At 39.6% G+C, this 27,889-nt stretch overlaps 1 protein-coding gene across 1 annotated transcript in view; it reads right to left on the reverse strand.

The window, feature by feature from the left end:
• Positions 1–243: 243 nt before the first annotated feature.
• LOC117872708 overlaps positions 244–27,889 on the reverse strand; it is a 65,983-nt gene continuing 38,337 nt past the window's right edge. The window contains exons 9-17 of the mRNA XM_034761438.1: positions 21,651–21,693; positions 20,168–20,293; positions 14,347–14,476; positions 11,694–11,739; positions 10,906–10,977; positions 4,362–4,469; positions 3,045–3,141; positions 1,438–1,872; positions 244–563 (exon numbers count right to left, since the gene is read on the reverse strand). Of these exons, the coding sequence (XP_034617329.1) occupies positions 484–563; positions 1,438–1,872; positions 3,045–3,141; positions 4,362–4,469; positions 10,906–10,977; positions 11,694–11,739; positions 14,347–14,476; positions 20,168–20,293; positions 21,651–21,693 (1,137 nt within the window). The 3' untranslated portion in view covers positions 244–483. The remainder of the gene's footprint in view (positions 564–1,437; positions 1,873–3,044; positions 3,142–4,361; positions 4,470–10,905; positions 10,978–11,693; positions 11,740–14,346; positions 14,477–20,167; positions 20,294–21,650; positions 21,694–27,889) is intronic.

Here is a 27,889-nt window from a genome sequence, read left to right on the forward strand (position 1 = left end):
GGCCAAAGAATAGCTGCAAAAGGAAGTATCTTTCGGATATAGATAATTTTGAGTAAAATTTGAACTAATGACCTAGAAGGTTCAAGCCTGTATATTCTACTCTACCCATGCAATTCCTTTCTTCAGTTATTTTTTTGAAGAATTAGGAAAAAAAGATCAGCCCTCCACTATGTAAAACCGAAAAGCTTTCTAGCCAAGATATAGCTAAACCATTTTTAGGGGTAATTTTCAAAAGTGATTATCTTTAACAAAGAAAAAATATTTTTTTTTAAATCAACATTACAGTCTCTTTCCACAAATACAGAAATTGCAGCTATTGGGAGAAATAAATATAACACACAAATCTGCAAATTCAAACTATTACTCTGGAGATATAACAAGTAACACTATACAGAGTTTGAACACACTGAAATTAATTGCATAAAAGTGACAAATTTTCAGTTTACACATTACAATATTAATTTCACTTCTTGTTTTCCCTTATCACTGCACACTGTTGCTGTTTGATGCTCTAAGAGTCCCACTTTCAGTCAAGATCCTTATCACATTTGGAATGTCAATACCTTTAATAAAAAGGGAGAAGAGAAAATGAGTGATTTGCTGATAAGGTTTTTCTAATAATGATTATTTTAAAACAAACAAAAATGTACTAATGAAACATCTGGACGTTTTCATGAGTTTTGGAGGATTTCATACTAAATGAAACAAATTTATATATATTATTAGAATTATCTCAGGAGTCTTAATGATCAGAATGGTACCAAATTTCCAGGTGCACACAGAAATTGTGTGTTTGAGGCTTAGAAATGAGGATAAGCTGCTTGTCAGGGGGAGGATAGCAGAAGAGTTGGATATAGAGATATGGGAGAGTTCAGAAGCTGGGACTCTTATCAGGAGCTTATAGTAAGATATTAAATTACTTGTCTCCCGATTAAGAGCTGTTTACTGAGAACATTACTGAATATGAGTATACATGTTCCTAAGAATTGTACAAGCAAAGGCTTCTTACATGCCATAAATCTCAAACCCTAAAAACAACATCATACTAACCACCATACAGGTCCTAGATTCACCCTCTTCTTTCAAGAAGGCATGCTTGATTTTAGTCAATTGAATCTTCATGATAGGAAAAACTTGTATACATTACTAAGAGCTAACAGGAAAATACCGAAAGGCAATAAAAATTAAGATACATATGACATCTTCAGAGGAGAACAAGCATTTAGACCTTCATCCCTAAGAAAGAGAGTGGGTCCTGATGAAGTGGCAAGTTGAAAATATTAAGAACTAAGAGAAGACAATATTGTCTCATCAACTTCTGTCCTTATAAATCCACAAAATACACTTTATCTGAAGAGCTCTGCTCCACTTCAACAACATCATTTAAAAAAAATTTACTACAAACAAAATTAAGGTATACATATGCAAGCAGATTACCTCTGAAGGCTGGATTTGTGGCTGCTATTTTCTGTAGAGTAGCCGTAACCTCAGCAGCATCCATATTTCTTACACTATTGAAAAATTCAGTAGTGACATCGTTTTCATATGATGTTCTCAAAGAGTCAGGTAAAGAGTTTTGGGGTGCATCTCTCTCAGTAGCAGATAACTTTTTATTAGACATGTTTTGAGAAGAGGAGGGACGCTGCTCTTCAGCAGCAGAAGCAGACTCTAAGGACTCTTCATTACTTAATACTCTAAACGTGGATTGAAAAGTCCCACGTTTCCAATTTGTAGCATTGTTTTTTGAAAAGTTCACTGATGGTGAATCCTTTTTCATGAATGTTCCACTAACATTAGACTTTGCTGCTGTGCTGTCATATGGTTGTTGGGCAGGATGCTGCCTCCTGTCTGACATATAATTTGCTGAAAACCCTGCAAGGAAAAAAAAGTTACTTCCACTATGTATACAAAAAAAAAGACCATAGTTCCAAAACTTCATATACTGCAGGTAATTCCAAGTTTCACTAATGGCATATTAAGTGAAATTTTAAGATGCTATGCTTCTTAGGAAATATTGTCACCTTGTCAAAAAGTTACAGACAAAGGAGGTGCACTGGAATTTCTGGATATTTTTACTTACTGGCAGGGGAGTGTGTTCCCCATAAAACCAGATGGTATGACAAAAACAGAATCTGTTAGTCCCAAGAATGAACTCCTTCCCTAGAGAGATGTAAGTTTCTTGTTCTAATACATCAGGAGCAGAACCACAGAGGCTAAGAAGCTGCAAAGTGTTCAGCTGCTGGATAAAGGGGGGGTTGCAATCATTTAACTTAGCTGGCCAAGAAATCAATTTAGTTAACTCTGCAATTTCTGGGAGTAGACTGGATCTGAGTCTAGTCTGTTCCTCTTCAAGGGGGAGAGGAGGAGGAAGGGAAAAAAAGACTGACTACGAAACCCTCTTAAATCAGGAATAAGGCACCAAAAATCATGGACTTGTTTGCTTGCATGCAATGACCCAGCCTCATCAGTCCTCCTGGAAGTGCAATCATACTTCCCTCTCTCCAAACTGGCACATTTAGATGCTGGAGATCATCATCTTTTTAAAACATACTTTTCTCCTAATTCGATTCAAGTTTTAAGACTTCAGAACTTTCATTCTTTCTTTGGGAATAAAGACTTTTCTGAGCACATTAATTTTTTAAAATAATTAGCCTCTATCAATTCAACAAGAGCTAGAACATTTTAGGTTGCAAATGTTCAGACTGCATACATTGATGTCCATTTAAAGACTAGCATGTGCTTGCAGGAAACACAGAAATCTCCCATTCATTTCCAGTGGAACAATCTAATGAGCCATGAATTTTAAAAGTCCTATAAATTTCTACATTTAAATGTATTGGGTGAATAGCCTTTATTTTCTGATTGGTTGATATGCCTTCCTATATCTGTAGAGAAAGAAGCCCATTAATCTAATTACTTGAACTTGATCATTTCGAAGCTCTGCTTCAGTGAAGCAGAAAAAAATACTACACGTTTTCACACAACTCAATATTAGGGTTAAAATATATTTAAAGAAATGGAGTCTTAAATTCTTAAAACTTTACCAGTCTTAGCGTCACTAATATCCACCGAAGTCGCATCAGATTGTTCTGTCGAATGTTCAATTGTTTTTTCTTGATTTGGTTCAGAATCTAAAGAGTCCTAAAAATTTTAAAAAATTGCATGCATAACCTCTTTCAAGTTTTTTAAACAATCAACTCTTAAAATTAGGTCTGTAGAACACTTCCGGAGAGAAGAAATAGGAACAGTATCTTCACCAAAAAAAACAAATTCCACACTGACGGATTAAATAAATAACAGTTTCCAAAAACATACATCTAAAAAACTTGTTATGCTAGAGTTAGTAGCAAGTAAAATTTTTAGGGACAGAACATTTGCTCTAATTAAGTCCCAGTCCAGTGACAAAAAGGCACTATGTGCTAGTCCAAAAAAACACACTAAAGAGCCTATATCTCCATAAACCACCAGTCTGCAAAGCAAAAGCTTTATATACTATTGGAAATTTATGTTTCCCAATTTTCCAAATGTATTAGACACAGGATGGAGGCCCAAAAGATCAGAGTTTTATTGCATCTGAAGAAGTGGGCTGTAGCCCACGAAAACTTATGCTGAAATAAATTTGTTAGTCTCTAAGGTGCCACAAGTACTCCTGTTCTTATTCCTGCTTTTGACACAGACAAAAAAATGAGGGTAATTATATATTTACCAACCTACACCCAATCCTGCAAATACTTAATTACATGTGTAACTTTACACATGCAAATAGTGTCACAGAAGTCAGTGGAATTACTCACATGAGTAATGTTGTGCACATAATTAAATGTTTGCAGGACTGGGCCTTAATAGTGTGTATAAAGTACTATATGAGAACACACTAATAAGGCCAATCACTGGAAAAGATAGAAGCAGGATTTAGGATGTTCTGGCTTCAAGCTCTATGCTTAATCCTCCAGCCCATGTGGCTTTTAGGCACCACAAACGGTATCACTCAAAGGTATGAACTTTTAAGCCAAAATGGATTTTGAACTTTCAATAAGATATAGTGAAGAAAATATAGCACAAAATTTCAAATACTTTTTTTAAAATGGCCCCCAAATCAGGCAAATTGTCATAACATTTATTAGAATATTTCATGCACCTCTAGTCAGCAACAGAATGGGAGCAAAAATGTTACAACTGTACAGGAAAAGCTATGATTTTCTCATACTATCTTCACTATAAATCTTTCAAAATCTCAATGGACAAAACTTGGAGGTTGCACCCATGTCCATTCTGTTCCAGTATGAATACTTGATCAGTACTCTTTATAGGCCACAGAAGTCAAGACAGATTCAATCATTTACTAAAATATAGAAAATTACATTTGTTGGTGCACCCTGTTGCCGATATTCCACCAATGCATTCGTAAGAGTTTGTGTAACCTTTAGGATAAAGGATGCATCATCTTCAGTCAGTATCTCAAAGCTTTGCTGGAAAAAAAAGGTAAAAAATCAAAACATGTTTTAAAAGATGAAGGAGACAATTAACTTTTCATCTATGGCATAGATGAGCTATTACTCATTGTTTTGCTTGTAACATCAAATTTTATTTCAGTTTATATAGAAACACCTTTAAGAGTACCTATTGGAGTTACACACTTATGTAATTTTCTGATAGCAATATTCATACAAGAATCAACAAATTCAGCAGCTTTATCATTCCCCAAATAGCAAAAAAAAAAAAACAACAACAACCCAAAGTGAACTTAAGCCTCAAATGCTTTCCTTAGAAGCCTGAGTGTATAAAAGAGCCTTGAAGCAAGCCCCAAAGGTTAACAAATTCAGGCCGAGGGAGGCATGAATTCCAAAGATAGGGGCCCCCACAGAAACTGCCCTGTCAGTATCTTCTTCTTCTCCTAAGATGAGAAGATTCCAGCTTGAGCACCTTTATTGATCACAACTGAGGAAGTATTGCATGCAGAGAGAGGCAGGTACCAAGACACTTGAGGTTTTACATGTCAAAGCCAGTATCTCACTACGTAACCAATACACCAAATAATTTATCAATGGACTATTGGGATTACTTTTAAAACAAACAGTATTTGTTCCATTTGAGTTTGCATCACTATTTTTCAAACAGGATCCTATAAACAAAACAGCAGCTAATAACAAACATGCAAAATAAATATTTAGTAAAGGGAAGCTACCTGATAACAGATTACTAAAAGCAGTGGATTTTTTTTTTTTTTTGAGCTAATGAAATTATGGCAGTGATGACTAAGGTCATCATAAATCACATTAAAATATTATTTGCTAGGCAGTTAAGATGGGATAAACTCTTCTAAAACAGAAAGCCACTATATTCTTCATTGCTTCTAAAAAAACTAGAGCCAGGGTTCTCAAACTTCATTGCACCACAACCCCTTTCTGACAACAAAAATTACTAAACGACTCCAGGAGGGGAGACAGAAGCCTGAGCCTGCCTGAGCTCCGCCGCCCTGGGTCGGGGGGGACAAAGCCCAAGTCCCACTGCCCTGGGCAGGGGGAACAAAGCAGAAGCCCAAGGGCTTCAGCTCCGGGCAGGGGGCCTGTAACCTGAGCCCCGCCATCCCAGGCTGAAGCCCTCGGGTTTCAGCCCCGGGCGGCAGGGCTCAAGCTTCAGCCCCAGACCTCAGCAAGTCTAAGCTAGTCCCAGCGACCCCATTAAAATGGGGTTGCAACCCACTTTGGGATCCCTACCCACAGTTTGAGAACCGCTGAACTAGAATATCATACAAAATTTATGCAATCTATATTTTCCCCAAATAGATTAACTGAACAATAAGCATACTTATTTTAACTAAAGCAAGTAAAGAGGGACAGGAACTCAATCATACTGAAGTGTTAAAACTCAACCATGGAGATGGGTGCATCTTCAGCCCAGATGCTAATGAACAGGAGACCGAACAAATCACAACTGAAAGCTAAAGTTCAACAAGGAAGCAAGGAGAGACGGCAGTGGGTGAATCAGAGAAAAACAAATTCTATAATGAAAGAAGCTAAACATTTAGAGCCTCATATTTAAACACCAGAGTATTCCAGTAAAGATGGTCAGTGGGCATCAAGAGCAATTCCAAAACATGTAATTCAAACCAACTATAAGATACAGATGCCAGATACAAGAATGGATCAGTACAATAAGGTATTGAGATCAATGCTCCCCTAGAAGAACACTAAACAGCCTACTTTCCATTGCTCTCTTGCCACTGGGCAGAGAAAAGAAAGTTTTCTGCATAATCTTGTGCAGGAGGCAAATTCCAGGACTGATCCCATGTACGATGGATCTGCTAAGAAAAAGACTACAACTGACATCAGCCCCTTTCTGACTCTATTTCCCTTCTTCTGACTAGGTAAGGGGAAGGATCCTGAACCAGGAAGTGGCCAGGCTCTGTTGGAAAGCAGCCACCACATATATCTGCTAAGCCCTTAACACATTTGGGAACTGTTATTAGGCCCTTCCTCAGTCTTCTTTTCTCAAGATTAAATATACCTAGTTTAATAGCTTGCCTTTGGACTTTCTCCAATTTGGACTCTCTCCACATCTTTCCTAAACTGTGATGCCCAAAACTGGACACAGTAGTCCAGCCGAAACCTCACCAGTGCCAAATGGAGTAGAACATTTACCTCCTGCATCTTACATAACATTATATTCCTGTTAATACACCCCAGAACTATATTTGCCTTTTTCTCACCTGCATCACATTCCTGACTCATTCAGTTTGTGATCCACTATAATCTCAAGATCCTTTTCAGAAGTACTGTTCTCTAGCCACTTGTTCCCCATTTTGTATTTGTGCATTTGATTTTTCCTTCTTAAGTGAAATACTTTGTACTTGTCTTTATTGAATTTCATCTTGTTGATTTCAGACTAATTCTACAATTTATCAAAGTCGTTTTGAATTCTACTCCTGTCTGCTGAAGTGCTTGCAATTCCTCCCATCTCGGTGTCATCTGCATATTTTATAAGTGTACTCTCAGTACATTATCCAAATAATTAATGAAAATACTGAATAGCACCGAATCCGTGACAGATTCCTGCAGGAACCCCCACTTGATATATCATCCCATCTTGACAATGAATCACTGATAACTACTCTGAGCACAGCTTTTCAACCATTTGTGCACCCACTTTATAGTAATTTCATCTAGACCACACTGCCCTAGTTTGCATGTGAGAATGTCATGTGGGACTGTGTCAAAAGCTTTACTAAAAATCAAGATCTCACATTTAATGCTTCCCCTATCCATTAGGGCAGTAAACCTGTCCAAGAAGGAAATTAGGTTAGTTTGGTATGAGCCATTTTTGACAAATCCGTATTGACTATAATTTATCATCCTATTATCCTCTAGGTGCTTACATATTAATTGTTTAATAATTTATTCCAATATCTTTCCAGGTATCAAAGTTAGGCTGACTGGTCTATAATTCCCCAGGTTCTCTGAGCCCCTTTTTAAAGATAGGTACTACATTTGCCCTTCTCCAGTCCTCTGGGATCTCACCCGTCCTCCATGAGTTTTCAAAGATAATTGCTAATAGTTCTGTGATTGCTTTAGCTAGATTCGTAAGTACCCTAGAGTTAATTTCATCAGGTCTATTGTGATAATTGGGCCTACAAATTTATCCTAATTGTGAGGTCCACTATAAAAAGTAACATTAATAAAATGTCACAATAACCTTTACCAACAAATGTTGATGGGAAAAGACACAAAAGCAAGACAGAGACTGAATTAGTTCCCGCCCCCACCCCTCAAAAAAAGGCCCTACTGATATAACTCAAGGATTGTGTTAAGATCATGCCGGGTGAACAAGAAAAGAGTGGGACTGAAAAATTGGTGACCCAAAACTGGTGTGTCAAAAACTAGGCGAAAGTGGTAAACAAAATAATGAAGGGATGTGGTTATTCTGACCATCACTCCCTTTTGGGGTCCTCAAGAAGAGACACTGATGGAAAAGCTGGCTACTGAGGCTGGGTCTACACTACCCGCCTGAATCGGCGGGTAGAAATCGACCTCCCGGGGATCAATTTATCGCGTCCCGTCGGGACGCGACAATCGATCCCCGAATCGACGCTCTTACTCCACCAGCAGAGGTGGGAGTAAGCGCCGTCGACGGGAAGCCGCAGAGGTCGATTTTGCTGCCATCCTCACAGCGGGGTAAGTCGGCTGCGATACGTCGAATTCAGCTACGCTATTCACGTAGCTGAATTTGCGTATCTTAAATCGACTCCCCCCTGTAGTGTAGATGTAGCCTGAGACACTGACTGAGTGAAAGTGGGGGAAGGAGTGACTTCATCATGACTGTCAGGCCCCACCATCTCCTGGAACCTTGAGATCCAGCATGACACCATTGTACCATCGCTATCCTAATCCAGAGAAATATCCTGATCAGACCAAGCCAAGAGAGTGACCCAGATGACATTGTCCCTTCCACTGGTTCTAGCTAAATCCAAAACATCTGGGATGTGACTTTGTCACACACCCCCGCCCTCCCAGCATGACCCTCTTCTTCACCACCTTATTAATTCTCTTTCCTATCCTTCTCTTTTCATCTTCTGTCTAATAAAAGAATCTGGCTCAGCCGGCAAGGACTGCATATTTTACAACACTGTTGTGAGCCTGTGACCCAAGGGCATCACTTTTAGCTCCTTCTTTACAGCTCGATGCTGGTACACTTTTACAGATTTTGGAGTGGCTAATAAAACCATGTGCCATGTCTGTGTTTTTCCAGCAGTAAGGTTACAAGTGTGAGTCAACATCAAAGACAGAAGCTGCATTTCCTATCTTTGCGGTTCACTTCTATCCCCTCAGGTATGCGTTTGTCTTGTTTTGTCTTCTAGGAAAAGGGATCAGACCTCAGCAACAGCGGCTCCAAGCCATCTCAATAGCTATTGCCATCTTTAATACCATGTAAAAAACTGTCAAACAAAGAGGTTTTCTTTCTAAAAACTCTTTTCAGCTAAAGGGAAAGGGAATAAGGGATTGTTTTAAAACAAAAACTTTAATATTTTACATTTCAAATGCTTTAATGGTTTTTTCTTCTTTATCTTTAATACACTGTTAAAAAAATAAGAACGACCATACTGGAGCAGACCAAAGGTCCATCTAGCCTAGTATCCTGTCTTCTCACAGTGGCAAATTTCAGGTGCCCCAGAGGGAATGAACAGAACAAGTAACCATCAAGTGATCCATCCCCTGTCTCCCATTCCCAGCTTCTGGCAAAAAGAGGCTAGGGACAGCATCCCTGCCAGTCCTGGCTAATAGCCATTGATAGACCTATTCTCCATGAATTTAACTATTTTTTTTAACCCTTGGCCTTCACAAAATCCTCCAGCAAAGAGTTCCAAGGTTGACTGTGCGTTGTGTGAAGAAATACTTCCTTTTGTTTTAAACTTGCTGCCTATTAATTTCATTTGTGACCCATTTGTATTATGAGAAGTAGTAAACAACTCTTCCTTATTTACTTTCTCCACACCAGTCATGATTTTATAGACCTATATCATATCCCCCCCTCTTTAGTCATCTCTTTTCCAAGCTAAAAAATCCCAGTCTTATTAATCTCTCCTCATATGGAAGCTGTTCCATATGCCTAATCATTTGTTGCCCTTTTCTGAACCTTTTCCAATTCCAATATATCTTTTTTGAGATGGGGTGACCACATCTGCACGCAGTATTCAAGATGGGGCGTACCATGGATTTATATACAGGCAATATGATATTTTCTGTCTTATTATCTAACCCTTTCTTAATGATTCCCAACATTCTGTTTTCTTTTTTGTACCGCTGCACACTGAGTGGATGTTTTCAGAGAACAATCCACAATGACTCAATCACTCAACGACTCCAAGATCTTTTTCTTGAATTGTAACAGCTAATTTAGACCCCATAATTTTATATGTATAGTTGGGATTATGTTTTCCATTGTGCATTATTTTGCATTTATCAACACTGAATTTCATCTGCCATTCTGGTGTGTTTGCCATGGTATTAAGCAAGCTGAGTTCTCTGTATACCAAACCCCAAACTGTGTTTAACACTGTTTATTGTTGGATAGTGACAGGGTCATGTTAACCTTTGACTCTTTTGGCCCATTTATTCCATTTAAATTAATACAACAGCCCTGTCTTGAATACATCTAATTTATCTCAATTTTTTTTAACCTGTTCTTTCCATATTCTGGCTTATGTTCCTTCCCTCTTGTTAATATTAATTGTGTTAATCATCAAGTCACAATTAACCTTTTCAGTGAAGACTGAAGCAAAATAGCAGGCATTAAACACCTCATTCCTCTTGATGTTGTCCATTATTCGTTCTCCTTCCCCACTAAGCAGTGGACCTATTCTTTCCTTCATCTCTCTTCCTCCTAATGTATTTATGGACCCTTTTCTTATTTCCTTTCATGTCCCTTGCTAGATATAACTCATTTTGTTCCTTAGCCTTCTTGATTTTGTCCCTATATGCTTGTACTATTCTTCTGTACTTATTTTTAGCAATCTGTCCACATTTTCACTTTTTATAGGATTCTTTTTTTATTTTCACGCTATTAAAGAGTGCCTCATGCAGCCATATTGGCCTCTAACTAGTCTTCCTATCTTTCCTTCACCTTGGAATAGTTTGCTGTTGTGTCTTTGATATGGTCTCCCAGAAACTGCCAACACTCCTGAAGTACATTTGCCCTTAGATTTTCTTCCCATTAGAATCCCACTCCAAATTTTTGTTCCAGGTGGAACCATCATACATAAAAGAAGTATTTTTTAATTAACAGACTACCTATGTTTTACATTCAATATATCTTCTGCTTTTTGACCACAGTCTTAATCAACTATAAGCTACATTAAATATTTCATTAAATTTTTCATCAAACTTGGCTCAACATAAATTTAACACCTACCAAATATCCTAGTAGTTCTTCATGGCTAGTGAATTCTTCAGACTTTATTTCATCATCATCTTTCGCTTTATCCTGTAAAAAAAAAAAAAAAAAAAAAAAGATGTAAAAACACCCTGAGGATTTCTTGTTTGTATGATTCAGGTCAGTGGTGCCCAACCCTATTACGCAGGAGGGCCACATAAACCTAAGCACAACCTTGTGTGGACCAAATAGATTTTACATATTTTAATAAGATTTAAATTCACCTGTATTGATTTAGATTTTAAGTTCAGCTTGTTTCGTATGTATTTAGATACAAACAACCTATGTACAGTAATGCCTATTTACACACTTGTGTAAACTAAAATGATGCAAACATGACAACAAAATGCTAATGAATTGGCAGTTAGTATATTGTGTTGAAGCAGGCCACGGGCCTTATGAAATGCTCAGGTGGGCTACGTACGGCCCACAGGCCGTAGGTTGGGCACCCCGATTTAGGTAACTAAAATGAAACCATTCTGTTAACTCTAGTTATAGTGTACATTCATACTGGAGCATTTTTACTATTCCAGATGTTTGCGACAGAAATTTATACGTATTATAGGGGAAATAGTAAGCCCTACTACAAAATATAAAAATAAAATGTTTTTCCATAAGAGTTACTGGCTTAATGTAACTTGCTGCTATTGCATATGCCAGAATACAGGTCTGAAACATTCTTTTCCATCATAGTCAAAGAAAAAAATTAAAAGAAAATAAAGGATTATTTTTAACTGGAACAATCTTCTGATAGATCAAATACTCACCTGGACTTCCTTGTCTTCACCTTTTGATTGTTTGCTGTCATCACACCTTTTGAAATATAGAGTATACACATATATATAATGTTCAACTAACTGATTTACAGAAGAAGTGTAAACAATCAATCAATCAAATTACTGTGAAGACAGTGAATACAAAAGCCTGCTTTCAATCTAACACTCTTTGTCCCATAGATATGGAATGTTCTCCTAATTACAATTCATAAATCTACCGCTCTCCTCATTTAAACCCCTGTTTGTGTGGTACCCACAGTTTGTAAATTCATAATACAATTAATAAATAAAATAATAATAAATAATAACAGAAAAAGACAGTGCATTCTGGCTTCTTTTAGATTGGGCAGACATTGTTTTAATCTTTGTGTCTTGTACAGCAAGAATGCTAAGAACATGACACAAACTGAGAAAAATAAAAGGAAATTCAAAATGACATTTGGGACTCATTTCTGTCTTTCCCTTCCCTAATGATACAAGTCTAATATCTATCTGAACTTCATATTTCCTAACTTGCTATTAAAGTTATGATATGCTAGGAATTGCAAAATTAAGACAGATACACAACTCAGAATCCTGCCAACATGATCCCAGGTTGGAAATTAGACTGATGACTTGAATATGAGTAATTTGACGTGGCAAAAATTTCAGCTCACTGAGACCGTCCATTATCAACTCTATCTGATGCAGGAACCAAAGGCCCGTTTCCCTCACAAGCATATTTTCTCTAACAATAGTTAATGTTTGGGCACAAATTTATAATTTGATGAATCGTGTTACTGGAATACAATCTGAGAGATTACTTACGTATTTGCTAGTGGGAGAAAAGATCTGAAGTAGAAATGTCCTGCCCTCGTTATGAAACTGATTAGTGAATCTTTTTGTACAATAATTAAGTGTAATTTATAAAATAAAAGCTGAAATCTTCAATTTTAAACTCACAGGTCAATATTCTTAAATAATATCAAGCAAAAGCTTTCTCAGTGCAGTAGTAAAACCATAAGTTTTCTAAACATATTACTGTGTAATATTGAGGCCTTTTAAGTACAGTATAATTTGATTTATGTAAGAGCTTTATGCGTTAAGACAAGTTTTCTTTACATAAAATTTATGGTTATAAATTGATACAAAATAAACATAATATGTAACTACAGAGATGCTCAGTATATAAATGTAGATTTATATGGGTAAGGTTATTTAGTACGTGTACTGTTTCTGCAAACTCACACTTTTGTAGGTGAAAGCCACCTTCTGCTAGTTCTGGAACCATCAAAGCTATTGTGATGGGATATGCACGCATCAGCCTCAGATATAAGTGTTCAAGCCACAAATATAAGAGATCCATGACCTTAATCAGTTCCTCTCCTCCCTGGGTAGACTCCCAAGAATCCAAAGAAGCATGAAAGGAAGGTGTATCAGAAAAGGATGGCCTGAGGCAACACACACAGTGAACTCCAGATAATAAACATAGCACTTGGGAATCCCTGTCATGGACCAGGACCCCATTGTGTTATGTACGGTGTTTGTATAGTGCCTAATATACTTGCTCTTTCACAGGATTGTCCCTGCAGAGCCACAGTAGGAGATTAGCAATCTCACTGTAGGAGATTAGAAATCCCCAGGTAGATATTATAAGAATCTTTAACTGAAAAGGGACTGAAGAACTGCCCTCCACAAATGAGCATCTGATTTTGCTCAAGTTTTAGGAGAACAGTAGTGAATAAAGATGTGAACTGAAAGGAACAGTAGAGTCAAGCTGTGGTGACAGCTACTATGTTAACAGAATAACTTTTGAAACCTTCTGACACTGGAGCCTTTTCATAGCTGTCCTGGCTCTATTTACGCAATTGCTGAACTGAGATAATTTCCATTGAGCTTTTCTTAAAAAGAGGTGAACAACTGGAATGATTTCCAGAAGGGTTTGGTCCTGCGTAATAATTATTGGCCCTTTTAACATGCAACTTAGTCTTATCAGGCAGCCCATAAGATTCAGGAGGAAAGACAGAACGGTAGAGAGCTGGTTCAGATGGAATTTGAATGCCACTCTGGATAAGAATTTGAGTTGAGGATTAAGCTCTGAGTTATCTTTGTGAAAATACATAAAGGGAAGATCAGCAATCAGGGACTCAATTTAGATCACCCTTCTGGCTGAAATGACTGCAACAAGAAAAGTGATTTTTGGAGAATGACAAGGTAGTTAACATTGAGCAATCAAATAGAGGATTCCTGACCATAGTAGATAACACGTTCAAATCCCATCAGTTTGATTTACAAAGTGTCAAGTATAGATACAGCAACTCTGTAAGACAAAGTTTTACAGAATGGTGGGGGAAAAAGCTGATACTCTTTTAACCACAGAGTGGTAAGAAGCAATGGAGGTGTATTGGCTCTTAACCATTAGAAGTGTACGTTGCCAGGGGAATGAGAGGAATTAAAGACATGGGTCTATCTTATTCTCAGCTGCAACATGATTGGGCCTATGGGTTGATACACATGTCCTTTAACAATTAAATGCTTTTAAATAGTTCATGACCTCATGAGTGTGGACTTGCAGAAATAATTCTGTCAAAGACAAATTTGATTTAGATGCTGGTCTTGTAATTTTCTTGGAAAAGTAAAGTTTTTAAAAATAACTTAAATTTACTCAGTCTTGTTGCCTTTGCTGTTTTCATCAGCTTTGTTGCTTTCATCAGCATTGTTAGCGTTTAGCTTTTCAGCTGGTTTCAGTTGTTCTTTTTGGCTTTTTTCCTGTTCATCTTGAGTATCCTTTCCATCTGAAAAAAATTAAAACAATGGGGTATTTTTGCTAACAGTTTTTCATAATTTTAAGTTTTTAAAGTAGCATTTGATTAGAATGTCCTTACATTAATAAATAAATAAAATAAAACTCAAACATTAGTTCACCATTAAGCTTAAAAATAAAGCATTCAAAAGTGCGGAAGTCCAAAAGTTATTGTTTTTACTTCAACAATAACTAAGCCATGTTGCACAACTTATATTTTATGGTATACAGTAAATACACACTAATACATTAAGGTTTATCTTTTACCAAGGAACGAAGAAATGGAAAATATTATACATCTGCATCATGCTAGAATAAGGATTGCAGTAGAAATGATATTTTATGGAATTTTCTCATTTACATGCTTTATGTCTACCTAGTAATGCATTAATATTCATTTTTACATTTAATTTCTAATGTTTTTAAAGGACAAAAGCATTGCTAAAGCATTTTTGATGTGTCTTTATCAAGCCTATTCAGTTATTTATAAAGATCCTAAATCATCTCTTCGTATTTTCTGTCTTGCTGACATTGCCCCAAGCAGGCCACTGAATATACAACTCCTTGAACCACTGAAATTAGAGATAGAAAAAACTTCTTGAGGTATACAGTCCCTTGTCAATGAAGGATTGTTTGCTACAGTATATTCACCAGTGCTTTGTGCCATCTAGTTTTCAAGTACAAGGAATAAGGCTTCTACCACTTCCCTTTGAACACTCTTCTACAGAGTAGCAGATGTCGCTATTAGGAAGAGTTCCTGATATTCAGTCTAAGGCCTGATCTACACTACAGAGTTAGGTCGACGTAAGCTGCCTTGATTAACTCTGTGGGTACTACACCAAAATGTCTCTCCTGCTGATGTAACTTGCCAGCTACGCCAACATAACTCTACCTCCACGAGAGGCATAGCACTTAGGTCGACGTAGTTAGGGTGACACAGTGTCAATGAAGACCAGGGGTAGGCAAACTACGGCCCAAAAAGTTTGCCTACCCCGGTGTAGACACTGCATTACTTACATTGCCTTTAGTGGCCTCCATAATACCCCACTGTGATTGCTCTGGTCACTGTTTTGAACTTCGCTGCCTGGACGCCAGGTACATGCCCCTTCCCTTTTAAAGCCTGTGACAGGGCGCCTGCCCCGCACTGGCTCTGAGAGTGTTAAAACCAGCCTAGGGAGGCTGAGCAGCAGGCAGCCAAAGGATTGGCTGCAGGGGAAACAGCCAATTAGGGCAGTGGCTGGACCAGTCAATCAGGGCCCAGCTGGCCCACATAAAAGGAAGCTGCAGACCAGAACGAGTTAGTCTGTTGTAGGGAGCCCTAGGGAGAAGACTAGCTTCCTAGAAGGCTACAGAGAAAACAGCACCTGGGGAAGGGCAGGTGCTAGCAGGGACTGGGAGAGCTAGAGAGAGCTCCTGATGGGCTGCCAGGACTTACCGGCTCGAGGCTGTGGGAAGAGGGCAAGGAGCTGGAGCCAGAGGTAGGAGCAGAAGGAACTGAGGCTGCAGGGAAGTGGCCCAGGGAATAGAGACAATGAGCTGGAAGGAAGATGCATCAGGAAGATGCTGTTTGTAGGGTCCCTGGGCCGAGGCCCAGGGTAGTGGGTGCCCCCCACCCCCAGCCACGGAAGGAGCAGCCCAGCTGTGGACTGCCAATCTGCTGTGAGGAATGGCTGTACTCTTGTTGGAGTCCAGCAGAAGAGGGGGGGGAACCGGATCGTGACACAGCCATAACAGGTCTACAGGCAGAGGTGAGGACGGGAAAGCCACCAGCACCCGAGGGCACACCCACTGTGACTAAGCTTATTCCAGAAACGCCAAGCAGGAGAAGCCAGTGTGGTGAGTAACCCCGTGAATTTTTGAAATTCCATTTCCTGTTTGCTTGGCATGGAGAGCTCAACTAGCAACTGCACAGCTGACCATGCCTGCTCCATGCTGCAGACACGCTCCTGCCTGGATTATATAGGAGATGGTGGATCTTCTAGGTCTGTGGCAAGAAGAGGTTGTGCAGGCACAACTCTGATCCAGCCATAGAAACGTCGATATCTATGAGCAGATAATTCGGGGCATGGGGGCGAGGGCTACAGGAGGGACATAGAGCAGCACCGCAGGCGTACAAGGCGGCAAGGGAGGCTAACAGTCGCTCTAGGGAACAGCTTTTGACAGAGTCTCCCACAGTATTCTTGCCAGCAAGTTAAAAAAGTATGGATTGGATGGACTATAAGATGGACAGAAATCTGCCTAGATTGTTGGGCTCAACGGGTAGTGATCGTCTCGATGTCTAGTTGACAGCCAGTATCAATTCTCATAGAGAACTGCATTCTAGGATCTCCCTACATCTTCTCCCCCCCACACACACACACACATTCCACATGGCATACAGGGCTGCTGCACTACCTAGAAGTACCCCTACACCCCAGAGGAAAGTACAGACCATCACAGCCACACATACACTGATCTATGAGAGACACAAGCTGTGTATGTGTTTGTGAAATGGAAATGACTGTTCTTTCCCCTTCAAAGGTGCTTTTCCCTGTATTTATAAAGTTTCATTCAGTTATAAATGTCTGTTTGCATGGGTTTGGAATAAAAGTCTATGGAAACTTAATTCATCTTTTATAAGTTCACAACATATGCTGGCTGGGTCTGACATCATTCAGAGATAATAGCAATATTTGCATTTACAATGTTCTATTACTACAAACACAGCACTCATTACAAGATTCATACTGGGGCTGCAAAAAAAGCAATGCCAGGCAGAACACACTTCAACAACACACATTACTGTGGCTCACTATTAAAATGGTCCTTCAAAGCCTCCCAGAGACATATAGTTCCTCACTGAACTTTTCTTATAGCCCTGGTATCTGGCTGATCTAAATCAGCAGAGAGCATACTGCAGAAACTTTTTCACCTTTGCTTCACAGATATTATAAAACACATACCAGGCAGCTATAACCACTTGGCTATTTTTTTCAATGAAGTCTACTCTCGTGAGTAGACAGCGCTAGCGGCTTTTCAAATGTCCAGAGGCACATTCAACTGTCATTCTGCACCGGCTCAGCCTGCAGTTGAAGAGCTCCTAGCTGCTGTCGAGTTGGCCAGAATACCTCTTCATGAACCACGGGAGTAAGGGGTAGGCTGGGTTTCCCAGGATCATTATTGGCATTTCAATATCCCCAATGGTGACCCTGTGGTCTGAAAAGAAAGTCTCTGTTTGCAGCTTTCTTAACAGGTCTTAACACTTCCAGGAATGTGGCCTTGCACATCTGTAAGTTCTGCAGCCACTGCTCGTCATCCCATTCCTGCATAACGATTCTATCTGACTAGTCAATGTTTGTTTCTCAGGCCCAGAACTGGCGCTCCACCACCTGCAGCTGCTCCATGAATGCCAACAATAACTGTGAATTGTTTCTTTCTATGTCCAACAGCAAGGCAACCTCCAAGGAATTATCTTGTTCTGCCTGGCTCCTGTGGCAGCTCTGCAAATACTGCAGGATCAGGTGCATTGTGCTTGCAATACTCATCACAACAGTGCAGAGCTGTGCAGGATCCATGTTTCACATAGAGATAGCAGACACATGGGTTTACAGGTCTTTTGAAAAAAAGGTGTGAAACATTATGGGATGCAGATAAAATTACGGAATGGAGAAACCTGCATCATGGGGCATTGAATTCATGTTCCCAGTCACCCCTGCGTGACTCGTTTGCCCCCATGAGGCATTGAAAACCCTGCCCAAAACACCCCGCACTAGATGGTGGGAAGTTGCACAGTGGATCAGCTACCCATGGTGCACTGCTCTCTGCCTCAATGCAAACACTGCTAGTGAGGACGTGCACCACTGACAAAAGGAGCGTAGCATGGACATGCAAAAGCAATTTAATTACTGCAACGGTGGTATGTCAACATAACTTAGATCAACTTAACTTTGTAGTGTAGACTTGCCCTAAGTTTCTTTTTCTTAATTTCATCCATTTACTCAGTCATAACTCCTTGAATCGAATAATTCTTAAAAGTCTAGCTTGTAAAAGTGGGTAGAAGTATGGAGAGAATAACACATGGTTGTTCTATGTATTTCTTCATATGAAGCTGTGATGGGGTTAAGATGGCCATACAGGCCAATTAACTCCACAGGCTGCACCTGGAGGGGAAGCCAGGGAACTAACTAACTGAGAGCAGGCTCAGCTATGCAGGAACAGGCGGGGCCTGTATAAGCCAGGTAGCTGGCAACAGACAGGGGCTCCTAGGAAAGGCTGCAGGAAGCAGTCACTCCCTGGGAAGAGGAAGGAGAGTTTTGGAGCTGGTACACCCAGAGGGAGAAGGGGAACCAGGTGTGGTAGGAAGCAGTCCAGGGAAGGAGCAGTGACGGCTGAGAGAGGAAGGCCCAGAATTGCTGAGTTGAGGGTCCCTGGACTGGAACTTGGAGTATAGGGCAGACCAGGTTCCCTTATTAGCCACTGAGGGAGTGGCACCATGGGGCAGTGAGAGGGAAGACTCGTCAATACTGCTAGGGAGAAAAGACCTTGCCACCCCAGAAAGGGAGAACACTGTGTGATCCAACCAGAGGGCTGAGTCACGAAGAGGACACTGCAGTTCTTGGAACGAGAGAAGCTACAGACCTGTGAGAGAGACAGAACGACGGTGTGCAAGCCATGGAAGGGGGCATCAACCTCAAGAGCTAATTCCCAGAGTGACCAAGAGGAGGCACCAGACTAGCAGTGACCGGTGCACTCTGTGACAGAAGCATAGACCTTTTCCACCCATCATAGTTGCCATGGCATCATATTACTGTCACTGCAACAGTACTTGGCTCTCTAAAATATACTTTGACAACTTTAGCATAGAATTGGAGCCATGGCAAGAAAGACCTTCCTGCTATTGACTAACTGCTTTGATAGTCTACTTTCCTTGTAACTGGAAAGGACCTAGCAATGACCGCTTGTTTTCTGTCCCAGAGAGTCGGAGGCTGGCTACACAATCTTCCTCCTTGTTAACATAGGCAGCAATTGAGATACTGTCCACCATCACCAAGATGTTCTTGTCATGTGCTGATCGGCTCATTCCCTGAAGGCATTCTGTACTGTACTGAGCTCCAGACAATTTATGCTGTGTCCCTTCACTTCCCCACTCCTTAAATTGCTGAGATATTTTCCAATCTATTTAGTTTTCCACACAACAAACCCACCAAACTCACAAATATGCTGAAAGTACCTAAAGAAGCTATATATAGGCTTGGTATAATTCAATTTTTTTTTTTAAATAATTGACAGCTATCAATATTTATTTTTAAGCATTTTTTATTGTTAAGTTTTCATAATTGTGGCAATTATGGGAGGTCAGAAAATATTTACTGACCGTAGATGCTGAGATTCATATAGTTAGAGTTTTATAACCATTAAAACACAAATTGGCAAATATCACATGTCAAAGAATACAAAATAAAAATCCTTAAATCAAACAAGTTTTCAAGCAACATTTTTCTTACTTTGTCTATCTGTAAATTTCAACTGTTATAATGGAAATATTTTTCATCAGTTTGTGTATGTGGTGAAATCGACATTCACTGACATTTATCAAAAATCTAATCCTTCCAAGCCAAGCTATACATACCATAGGTGGTACAAATTTGCAAAGGTTAACATTTCATTATAAAGTTATTTTTTAAAACATGTTTAAATCTCTGACCTTGAGAAGGTAAACTTTGAGTAGAATCTGTGATCTGTTTATCCTTATCAGCATCACCTTCTGCCTTTCCTTCATTGCTAGTTGAAGCATATACACGCTGAACCTTAGCTTTTGAATGGTAGCCATCTGTAAGGTAGTCAAGAAAAACATGCCTGAAATGCACTTAGATTAACATTTTCTGTTTATTAGGGAAGATTCAAAGTTGCTCATTTGTAAGTATCTAAAGCTACATTTAAAGTGTTTCAGCTAAATACACCTCTACCCCGATATAATATGACCCGATATAACACGAATTCGGATATAACGTGGTAAAGCAGCGCTCCAGGGGGGCGGGGCTGCGCACTCTGGCGGATCAAAGCAAGTTCTATATAACGTGGTTTCACCTATAACACGGTAAGATTTTTTGACTCCCGAGGACAGCGATATATCGGGGAGAGGTGTAAATTTCTTCCTTTGTTATACAACTTATTTTTAAATATTTATATTAATAAATTGCTGAACATTCTTATTTACACTACTGTATAGTTTGTGTAATCTGGAAATTCAGTTAAAAAAAAAAAAAAAAAAAAAACCTTATCAAGCTAACAGCATTCCTTGTGCATTTAAAATAGTTTCACCCAAGCACCCCTATATGTAATCTTTGGTTGGAATCTAGCCTGATAACATTTTGGTTTCTGCTGAATCAACTAGACAAAATTGACAAACACACTAACCAAAAACTCACAGACCTCAAGAGACTAGAAATCTAAAACAGTGGTTCCCAATACAGTGGTTCCCAAACTGTTGTCTACTGCCTATTACATTTACTGGTAATATGAAGAGCTGACAGGCCACATGGTGCTGGCTCTCCTCATAGTCTCCACTTGTTAAATTGCAGTAAAAAACAGATACAATATTATTTTGCCATCTAAGCAATTGCTGAAGTTGCTCCAAGGATTTTTTTGTAAATGCACTAAGAAGGAAGGCAGCCCATGCTATCATTATCGGACAAGAGGTAATCCATGTTAAGTCGTAGTTCACACTATGAAAAATCTTGAGAATCCTTGATCTAGACTGACAGATTAATCCATATTTATCTGGATTTCCAATTGATAACTTTTTCCTCAATAGGCTGAAAGTGACTATTAGGTCACCTATATTCAACTGCTCTTCTTGCTCAACTACTCTAAGGTCTGGTCTCCACACAAACTTGCATCAAAATAACTAAATTGGCTTTAATTCATACCTTTTGTTATTTCTGTACAAGTCTGTGTGTGAACACTTATTTTGGAATAAGTGTCCTATTTCAATTTTTCTTATGTCGTTTTTTCACTCAGCATCTCGCAAGTCGAGACATGTAACAAACAACAGTAACACACTCTAAACTAGCAAACAACTCTAGCAGTGCATGGCTCAGGCAAAACTCCCTTTGAAGTCAATAGACCTTACATCCAAATCAAGATTGCAGAATTTAATCTTATATAAACATACAGAGAACACTTACATTCTTGCCATTTTCTCTTCATAACAGGAGGATCCGTTACAACCTAAACATAAAGCCCATTTATGTTAGCACAACCTTTTTATAGACACATTTGGTTAAACATCTAACTAACCATCCTTGTCAGTGCATTTACCATCTCTGACAGCAGATCCAAACTGAAGTCCAGCTGTCAGGATACCATTTATGTATTTCCCATTGCAATACATACATGCTGGAAGTAGGAAAACTAGGTAAAGCAGATGCAGATATTAGACTCAAAGTAAACAAACCAGTGGATTTAAGTGATTTGTGCACCTGCCTTGCTTTTTAAACTTATTCTTTACAAAAACAAGGTGCAGGAACAGCAGAGAATCTTAAAAGAGACAGAGATATCTCCCACAAAACAAAGAATTACTTACTGTTATGCTCAAACAAAAGAAGGCTACCTACTTGTAACCAGAGTTCTTAGAGATGGACTCCACATATTCCCTTTCATGGGATGCACCAGTCATATGCAGCTCAGATGGAGGAATCTAATTAGCAGTATGCAGCGTTGTAGCCAAGTTGGTCCCAGGATATTAGACAGACAAGGTGGGTGAAGTAATATCTTTTATTAAGCCAACTTTTGTTGGTCAGAGAGACAAGCTTCCAAACTTACACAGAGCTCTTCTAAATAAGAGCTTTGTGTAAGTTCGAAAGCTAATCTCTCTGACCAACAGAAGTTGGTCCAGTAAAAGTTATTATTTCTCTCACCTTGTGTCTCTAATTAACTGTGTCCATTAGAGCATTCACGTACCCCTTCTCCCACCACCTATCCATTCCTGAATGTTCAAAGGACCTCAGCTCCTACCCACAACTTGCTCAATTCTATGTTATACTTACGACTCTGGGGAAGAGCAGAAGGTGGGTGGAGAGTGTAAATATTCTGAGTCCATCTCAATCTGATTATAAGTAAATAACCTTCATTTCTCCTTCAAGTTGCCTCTGCATAGTTCCATTCACAAGATATACTGGCAAGTATAAAAGCAGGTCGGACAAGGAGAATTAATTGAAAATTGATTGGAGAACTGCTGTGTTGAATTGAGCATCTGATCTAGACTCTACTAAACATTACTCATTGGAGTTCCATACACACATTTAGGTCTAGCTAGCAACTCTGCAAATCTCTACGATTAGAATGTATCTGAGGTGTGCTGTTGAAGCTGCCTTAGCTCTAGTAGAGTATGATCTTACCACTTCAGGGAGAGGAATGGCAATGACCTATATGTCGGGCCCTAATAAATTCGTGGTCCATTTTGGTCAATTTCATGGTCATAGGATTTTAAAAATTGTAAATTTCATGATTTCAGCTATTTACATTTGAAATTTCACGGTGTTGTAACTGTGGGGACCCTGACCCAAAAAGGAGCTGGGGGAGGGGGAGTCACAAGGTTATTGTAGTGAAGGTTGCGGTTCTGCCACACTTACTTCTGTGCTGCTGCTGGCAGGGCACTGCCTTCAGAGCTGAGCATCTGGCCAACTGCCGCCATTCTCCAGCCACCCAGCGCTGAAGGCAGCACAGAAGTAAGGGTGGCAATACCGCAACCCCCTAAAATAACCTTGCATCCGCCTACAACTCCCTTTTGGGTCAGGACCCCCTATTTGAGAAATGCTGGTCTCCCCTGTGAAATCTGTATAGTATAGCGTAAAAGCACACAAAAGACCAGATTTCACGGTCCATGATGTGTTTTTCATGGCCGTGACTTTGATAAGGCCCTTTCTATATGCTTCTGAGATGCAGAATTTAATCCATTTCAATAAAGATAGGAAATACAGTGCCTGACCCTTTTTGTTATCAGCTTAAGAAATGTATAGTTTTGGTAAACATCTAAAATTCCTTAGTCCTATTCTAAACAGTAGGCCAGGCTCTCTCAACATCTAAAGTATGTACTTTAGCTTCTCAGGTAAATTAACAGATTGATTAACATGGAAGTCTGTGACCGCTTTAGAAAGTAATTTGGGGTGAGGTATTCCATGAAAGACTACAAATGGAGGGTCTGTCATAAATGTATGTAATTCAGTTATTCATCTTGCATATGTAATTGCAAATACAAAAGCTGTTTGAATAGATAAATAGTATAAAGAAAGTTCTTTCAAGGGTCTGAATAGTTGTTTCATTAATTTCATTAAATCTACATTGATTTGCAAAATGGGAGTTGGAGCTTTCACAGGAAGGTTTCCTATAGAAAATGTTTTGACTAACTCAAGCAAACACTGATTTATTATAAACCTTAGAGTGAAAGGTTGATATGGCTGAAAGGTGACTCTTAATCAAAGAAAGACAGTCCCGATATCTTATGCTGGAGCAAGTACAAACTGAATTGAGACATATGCAGGGGCTATGTTACTGTCATTTGCCCAAATAATGGATCTTTTCCATATTAAAATATAAAGTTTTCTAGAATTCTCTAGAACATTCTGAACAGTTGCCAAAAAAGATAGTTCTAAGCCCAGTAGAAAGCTTCTGCCTATGCTATGAAATGCACCGTGCTTAGGTGATATACTCTGCTATGCTGTTGAGTTGGTAGATCAGGAACAATTAGAAGTCTCTTGTACAATCCTTCTGAAGGTATAAATAGATCTGTAAACCATTGTTGCCTGGGCAAAGCAGGTATGATCAATAGATTGGTTTTATCCTGTTTTATTTTCCATATAACTCTAACAATAATATTAGAGGGAAAGACCTACCCTGGCTGTATGATACGAGGAATACATTGGAAATCAAGTGGTCTCTTCCTGCCCTGGAACAAAACATTTGACCTTTTCTGTTGCGCTTAGTTGTATTGACTAATATGCATTGGCTAGCATACATGTATATTAAGCATTAAGTACACACATTAAGCATTAATATAAACAGTTATAAAGTCCAAATTAACCTGTACCTTTGTTATAATCCTGTTCACTTATGTCAAGTATACCATGACATCTTGTATTAGCTGAGGTAAGCTTTGGCTTAAGTAGATAGAAAACTATCAGCACCAGGACATAATTGTTTCCCCATAGCAACAGAAAGGGAGTTATCCTCGTATACCTATTTATCTTGGTACAGGACTAGCAGGTGTCTTCACACCCTTTAGTACCTGCAATGCATGTATCCAGAACAAAGATACGGGTGCATCATGATCTGGAATGCATGTTCGTTTCAGAACAAAGATAAGGGGCACACACCATGGTACCAGAATAATAAGATAAAAACTAATTGGTTGAATCTAGTTTCAAATGACAAATATGGTACCTTTTACTGGCAAACAAATAAAGTATAAAAAGATGGCTTTAGAGGTGCAACTTTGGGAGCACACCTTCTGCACAAGGCAAATGTAACATCACTGACTGCACTGGACTGCTTTTCAGAGACTGGTATCAAATCTTTCCTGTATCATATTAATAAACCTGACTTGCACTGGTTATTTGATCTCTTGAGTATATTTCAAAATAAACCAAAGTTCAGTCAAGCAACTGACTTCAATTATCAACAGATGCAATGAGGTCTAACTGTGCTGGCCCCAGCATGTGAATATTTCCTGTATCACATGGTTGTCCACTTGAGCTCTGCTTAATTGGTCTGCCAGATTGTTGTTCTTCTGAGGTAAGTATATCACTACGGGATGTATCTTATGGAGGATGCATCATTCCCACAACCTCATCATCTCTTGGCATAGTTGAGAAGAGTGTTCACCTCCTTGCTTCTTCAAGGAAAACATTCCAGCAGTGTTGTCTGTGGTCACCTGAACTACTTTGGGCACTGAAAGCATTCATGCCGCACCTTCCACACATTGGATTGCTCTGCATTCCAGTTAGTTTAAATGCAACCTTTTCTTCAGGGAATTCCTACGTCCTCAAGCCATGAGCTTGCCGCAATGAGTGTGCCAAACTATACTGGATACATCTATAGTCACTGTTGCAGAAAGAAGAGGAGGGTTGAATGGATTCACCAATCTAGGAACAATAACATGCGTCTGGGAATGAGAAGTTTTCAGTTCATACTGTCTGTGCCTTGTCTGTAATTGGCCGATAACCAGTGCTGTATTATTCTTAATTTGAAACAAGCAAATGGGGTGATATATGTTGTAGAAGCTAACATTCCCATAAATTTGAGATAAGAGTACCAAGCACCCCAGCCCTCTGCCCTGACCCCCCACACACACTCAGCCTTCTGCCCTGCACCCCCCACATCCCAACACACACCCAGCTTTCTGTCCTGCACCCCTACAGCCCCATCCCTCTGCCCTGAACCCTCCACACCCCAACACACACCCAGCCTTCTGCCCTACACCCCCACACACCCCAGCCCTCTGCCCTGATCCCTGAAACCCCCCACACACACACACCCCAGCCTTCTGCCCCACATCCCCTCCCCCAGCCCTCTGCCCTGACCCCTGAAACACCCACCCCCAGGTCTGGGGTCCCGGCTGCAGGCCCTACTCAGCCCGCTGCCGGCCTAGGTGAAAAGAACCCCAGGCTGGCAGTGAGCTGAGCAGGCTGGTGGCGTAAGATCAGCATTTTAATTTAATTTTAAATGACGCTTCTTAAGCATTTTGAAAACCTGGTTTACATACAATAGTTTAGTTATATAATATAGACTTATAGAAAGAGACCTTCTAAAAACGTTAAAATGTATTACCGGCACGCGAAACCTTAAATTAGAGTGAATAAATGAAGACTCGGCACACCACTTCTGAAAGGTTGCCTACCCCCGGCCTATTAATTTCTTTAAGTAGCATGTTGCTTGTTTGGGGGCTTTTCCGGGGGGTGTGGCATCTGCTTTTTTTGTTTGTTTGTTTTTTTAAATTTCCCGTCGGAGAGCATGATTGGCAACCAGTTGCGCAATCTGCTAAAAAAAAAAAAAAAGCGCTTTAAAGGGTGATCACGGAAATGGGCCTCCTCCACTACGAACTGAAGAGATTTTTGCTACGTGTTTCTTCTGATGATGTGAAAATAGACATTTTTCAAATTAAGGGCTGCAAACCAATCTTTTGGAGAAAGGGAAGGAATAATAGAAGCAAAAGTTAAGAAACCCCTGCCTCTATAGCCATCGAAAACCTGTTCTACAACTCCTATTTTGATTAGAGCCAGAACCTCTGATCTTAACAAGTTATTGTTGAAGGGGTTCCTAAACAGGAACTGTGAGGGTGGGTTGGAAGGGGGAAGATTTTTGAATACCCATTGGCAATAATTTTTAAGATCTATCTGTCTGTGGTTATGGAAGCCCAACAATGGAAATAATGTCAGTCACAGTCTTCAAGGGGAGGGGGAGTAAGACTGCTTGAGGACTGTGGCACAATGTGTCAAACATGTGGCCTAAGGTTTCGTGTTGTAGTTGCCAAATATATTTGGTTTGCCTTTAAACCTGGGTTTGAAATTAATCTTCCTTTGTTGAGATTGTTGAAGATATTGCAGCTAGTAATAATGTCTTCTCTGTGTTGGAAAAGCAGATAAGAAAGGGTGTTGTCTTTGGTACCTAAATACTCCTGGTCTTCTCTTGGGTGGCTGATAAATGCCCAAAGATACTGCTGAACACCTTGTTTCTTTGCTCTTCTCCAGAATCTTACCTGTCCTGGTACTAAACAGACTTTCTTCCTCAAGGGGAAGGACCTTCACTTTGGCTTTAGTTTCTGGGGGTAAACCTGATGATTTGAGCCATGCATATCTTTGGAGAGAAGTCACAGCTGCTACAGCCCTGTCTGCAGAGTTTAAGGAATCAGACGCTCTCACAGCATGCTTTGATACTTGCTGTCCCTCTGTGACAATGGCATCAGCAAGTTTCTTTTGTTCCACTAGTAACACTAAAGTAAAGGCCAACATCATCTCCCAGAGAAACTATTACTAACAAGCTATAATAGCCTGATAATTTGCAACTCTTAGGCTCAGTGTAGAAGAGGAGAAAAATCTTCCTTCCTAGGACATCCATTTTCTTCCAGTCCCCCTCAGGGAGCAGACTGATCTAAGCCACCTTTAGAACTTTGAACAGCCACCTCTAATTTCAAGGAATTTGGAGACAGGTGAGTATGAAAATAAAAAACCCTCCTGGGGTAAAATATAATTTGCCTGCCTTCTTGGACATTGGTTGAACTGATGAAGGATTTGCCTAAATTAATTTAATAGGTTGAAGAAGTCCATCTAGAATTGGTAATGATTTTTTACAGAAGAGTGAGAACCCAGATATCAGAGACTGGGTTGCAGTTTCTTCCACCAAAATGGTTGGCAGTTTAAGTGTAGATGCC

This window comes from Trachemys scripta, chromosome 2 (genome assembly GCF_013100865.1).
Source record: "Trachemys scripta elegans isolate TJP31775 chromosome 2, CAS_Tse_1.0, whole genome shotgun sequence".
In the NCBI taxonomy this organism is placed as follows: domain Eukaryota; kingdom Metazoa; phylum Chordata; order Testudines; family Emydidae; genus Trachemys; species Trachemys scripta.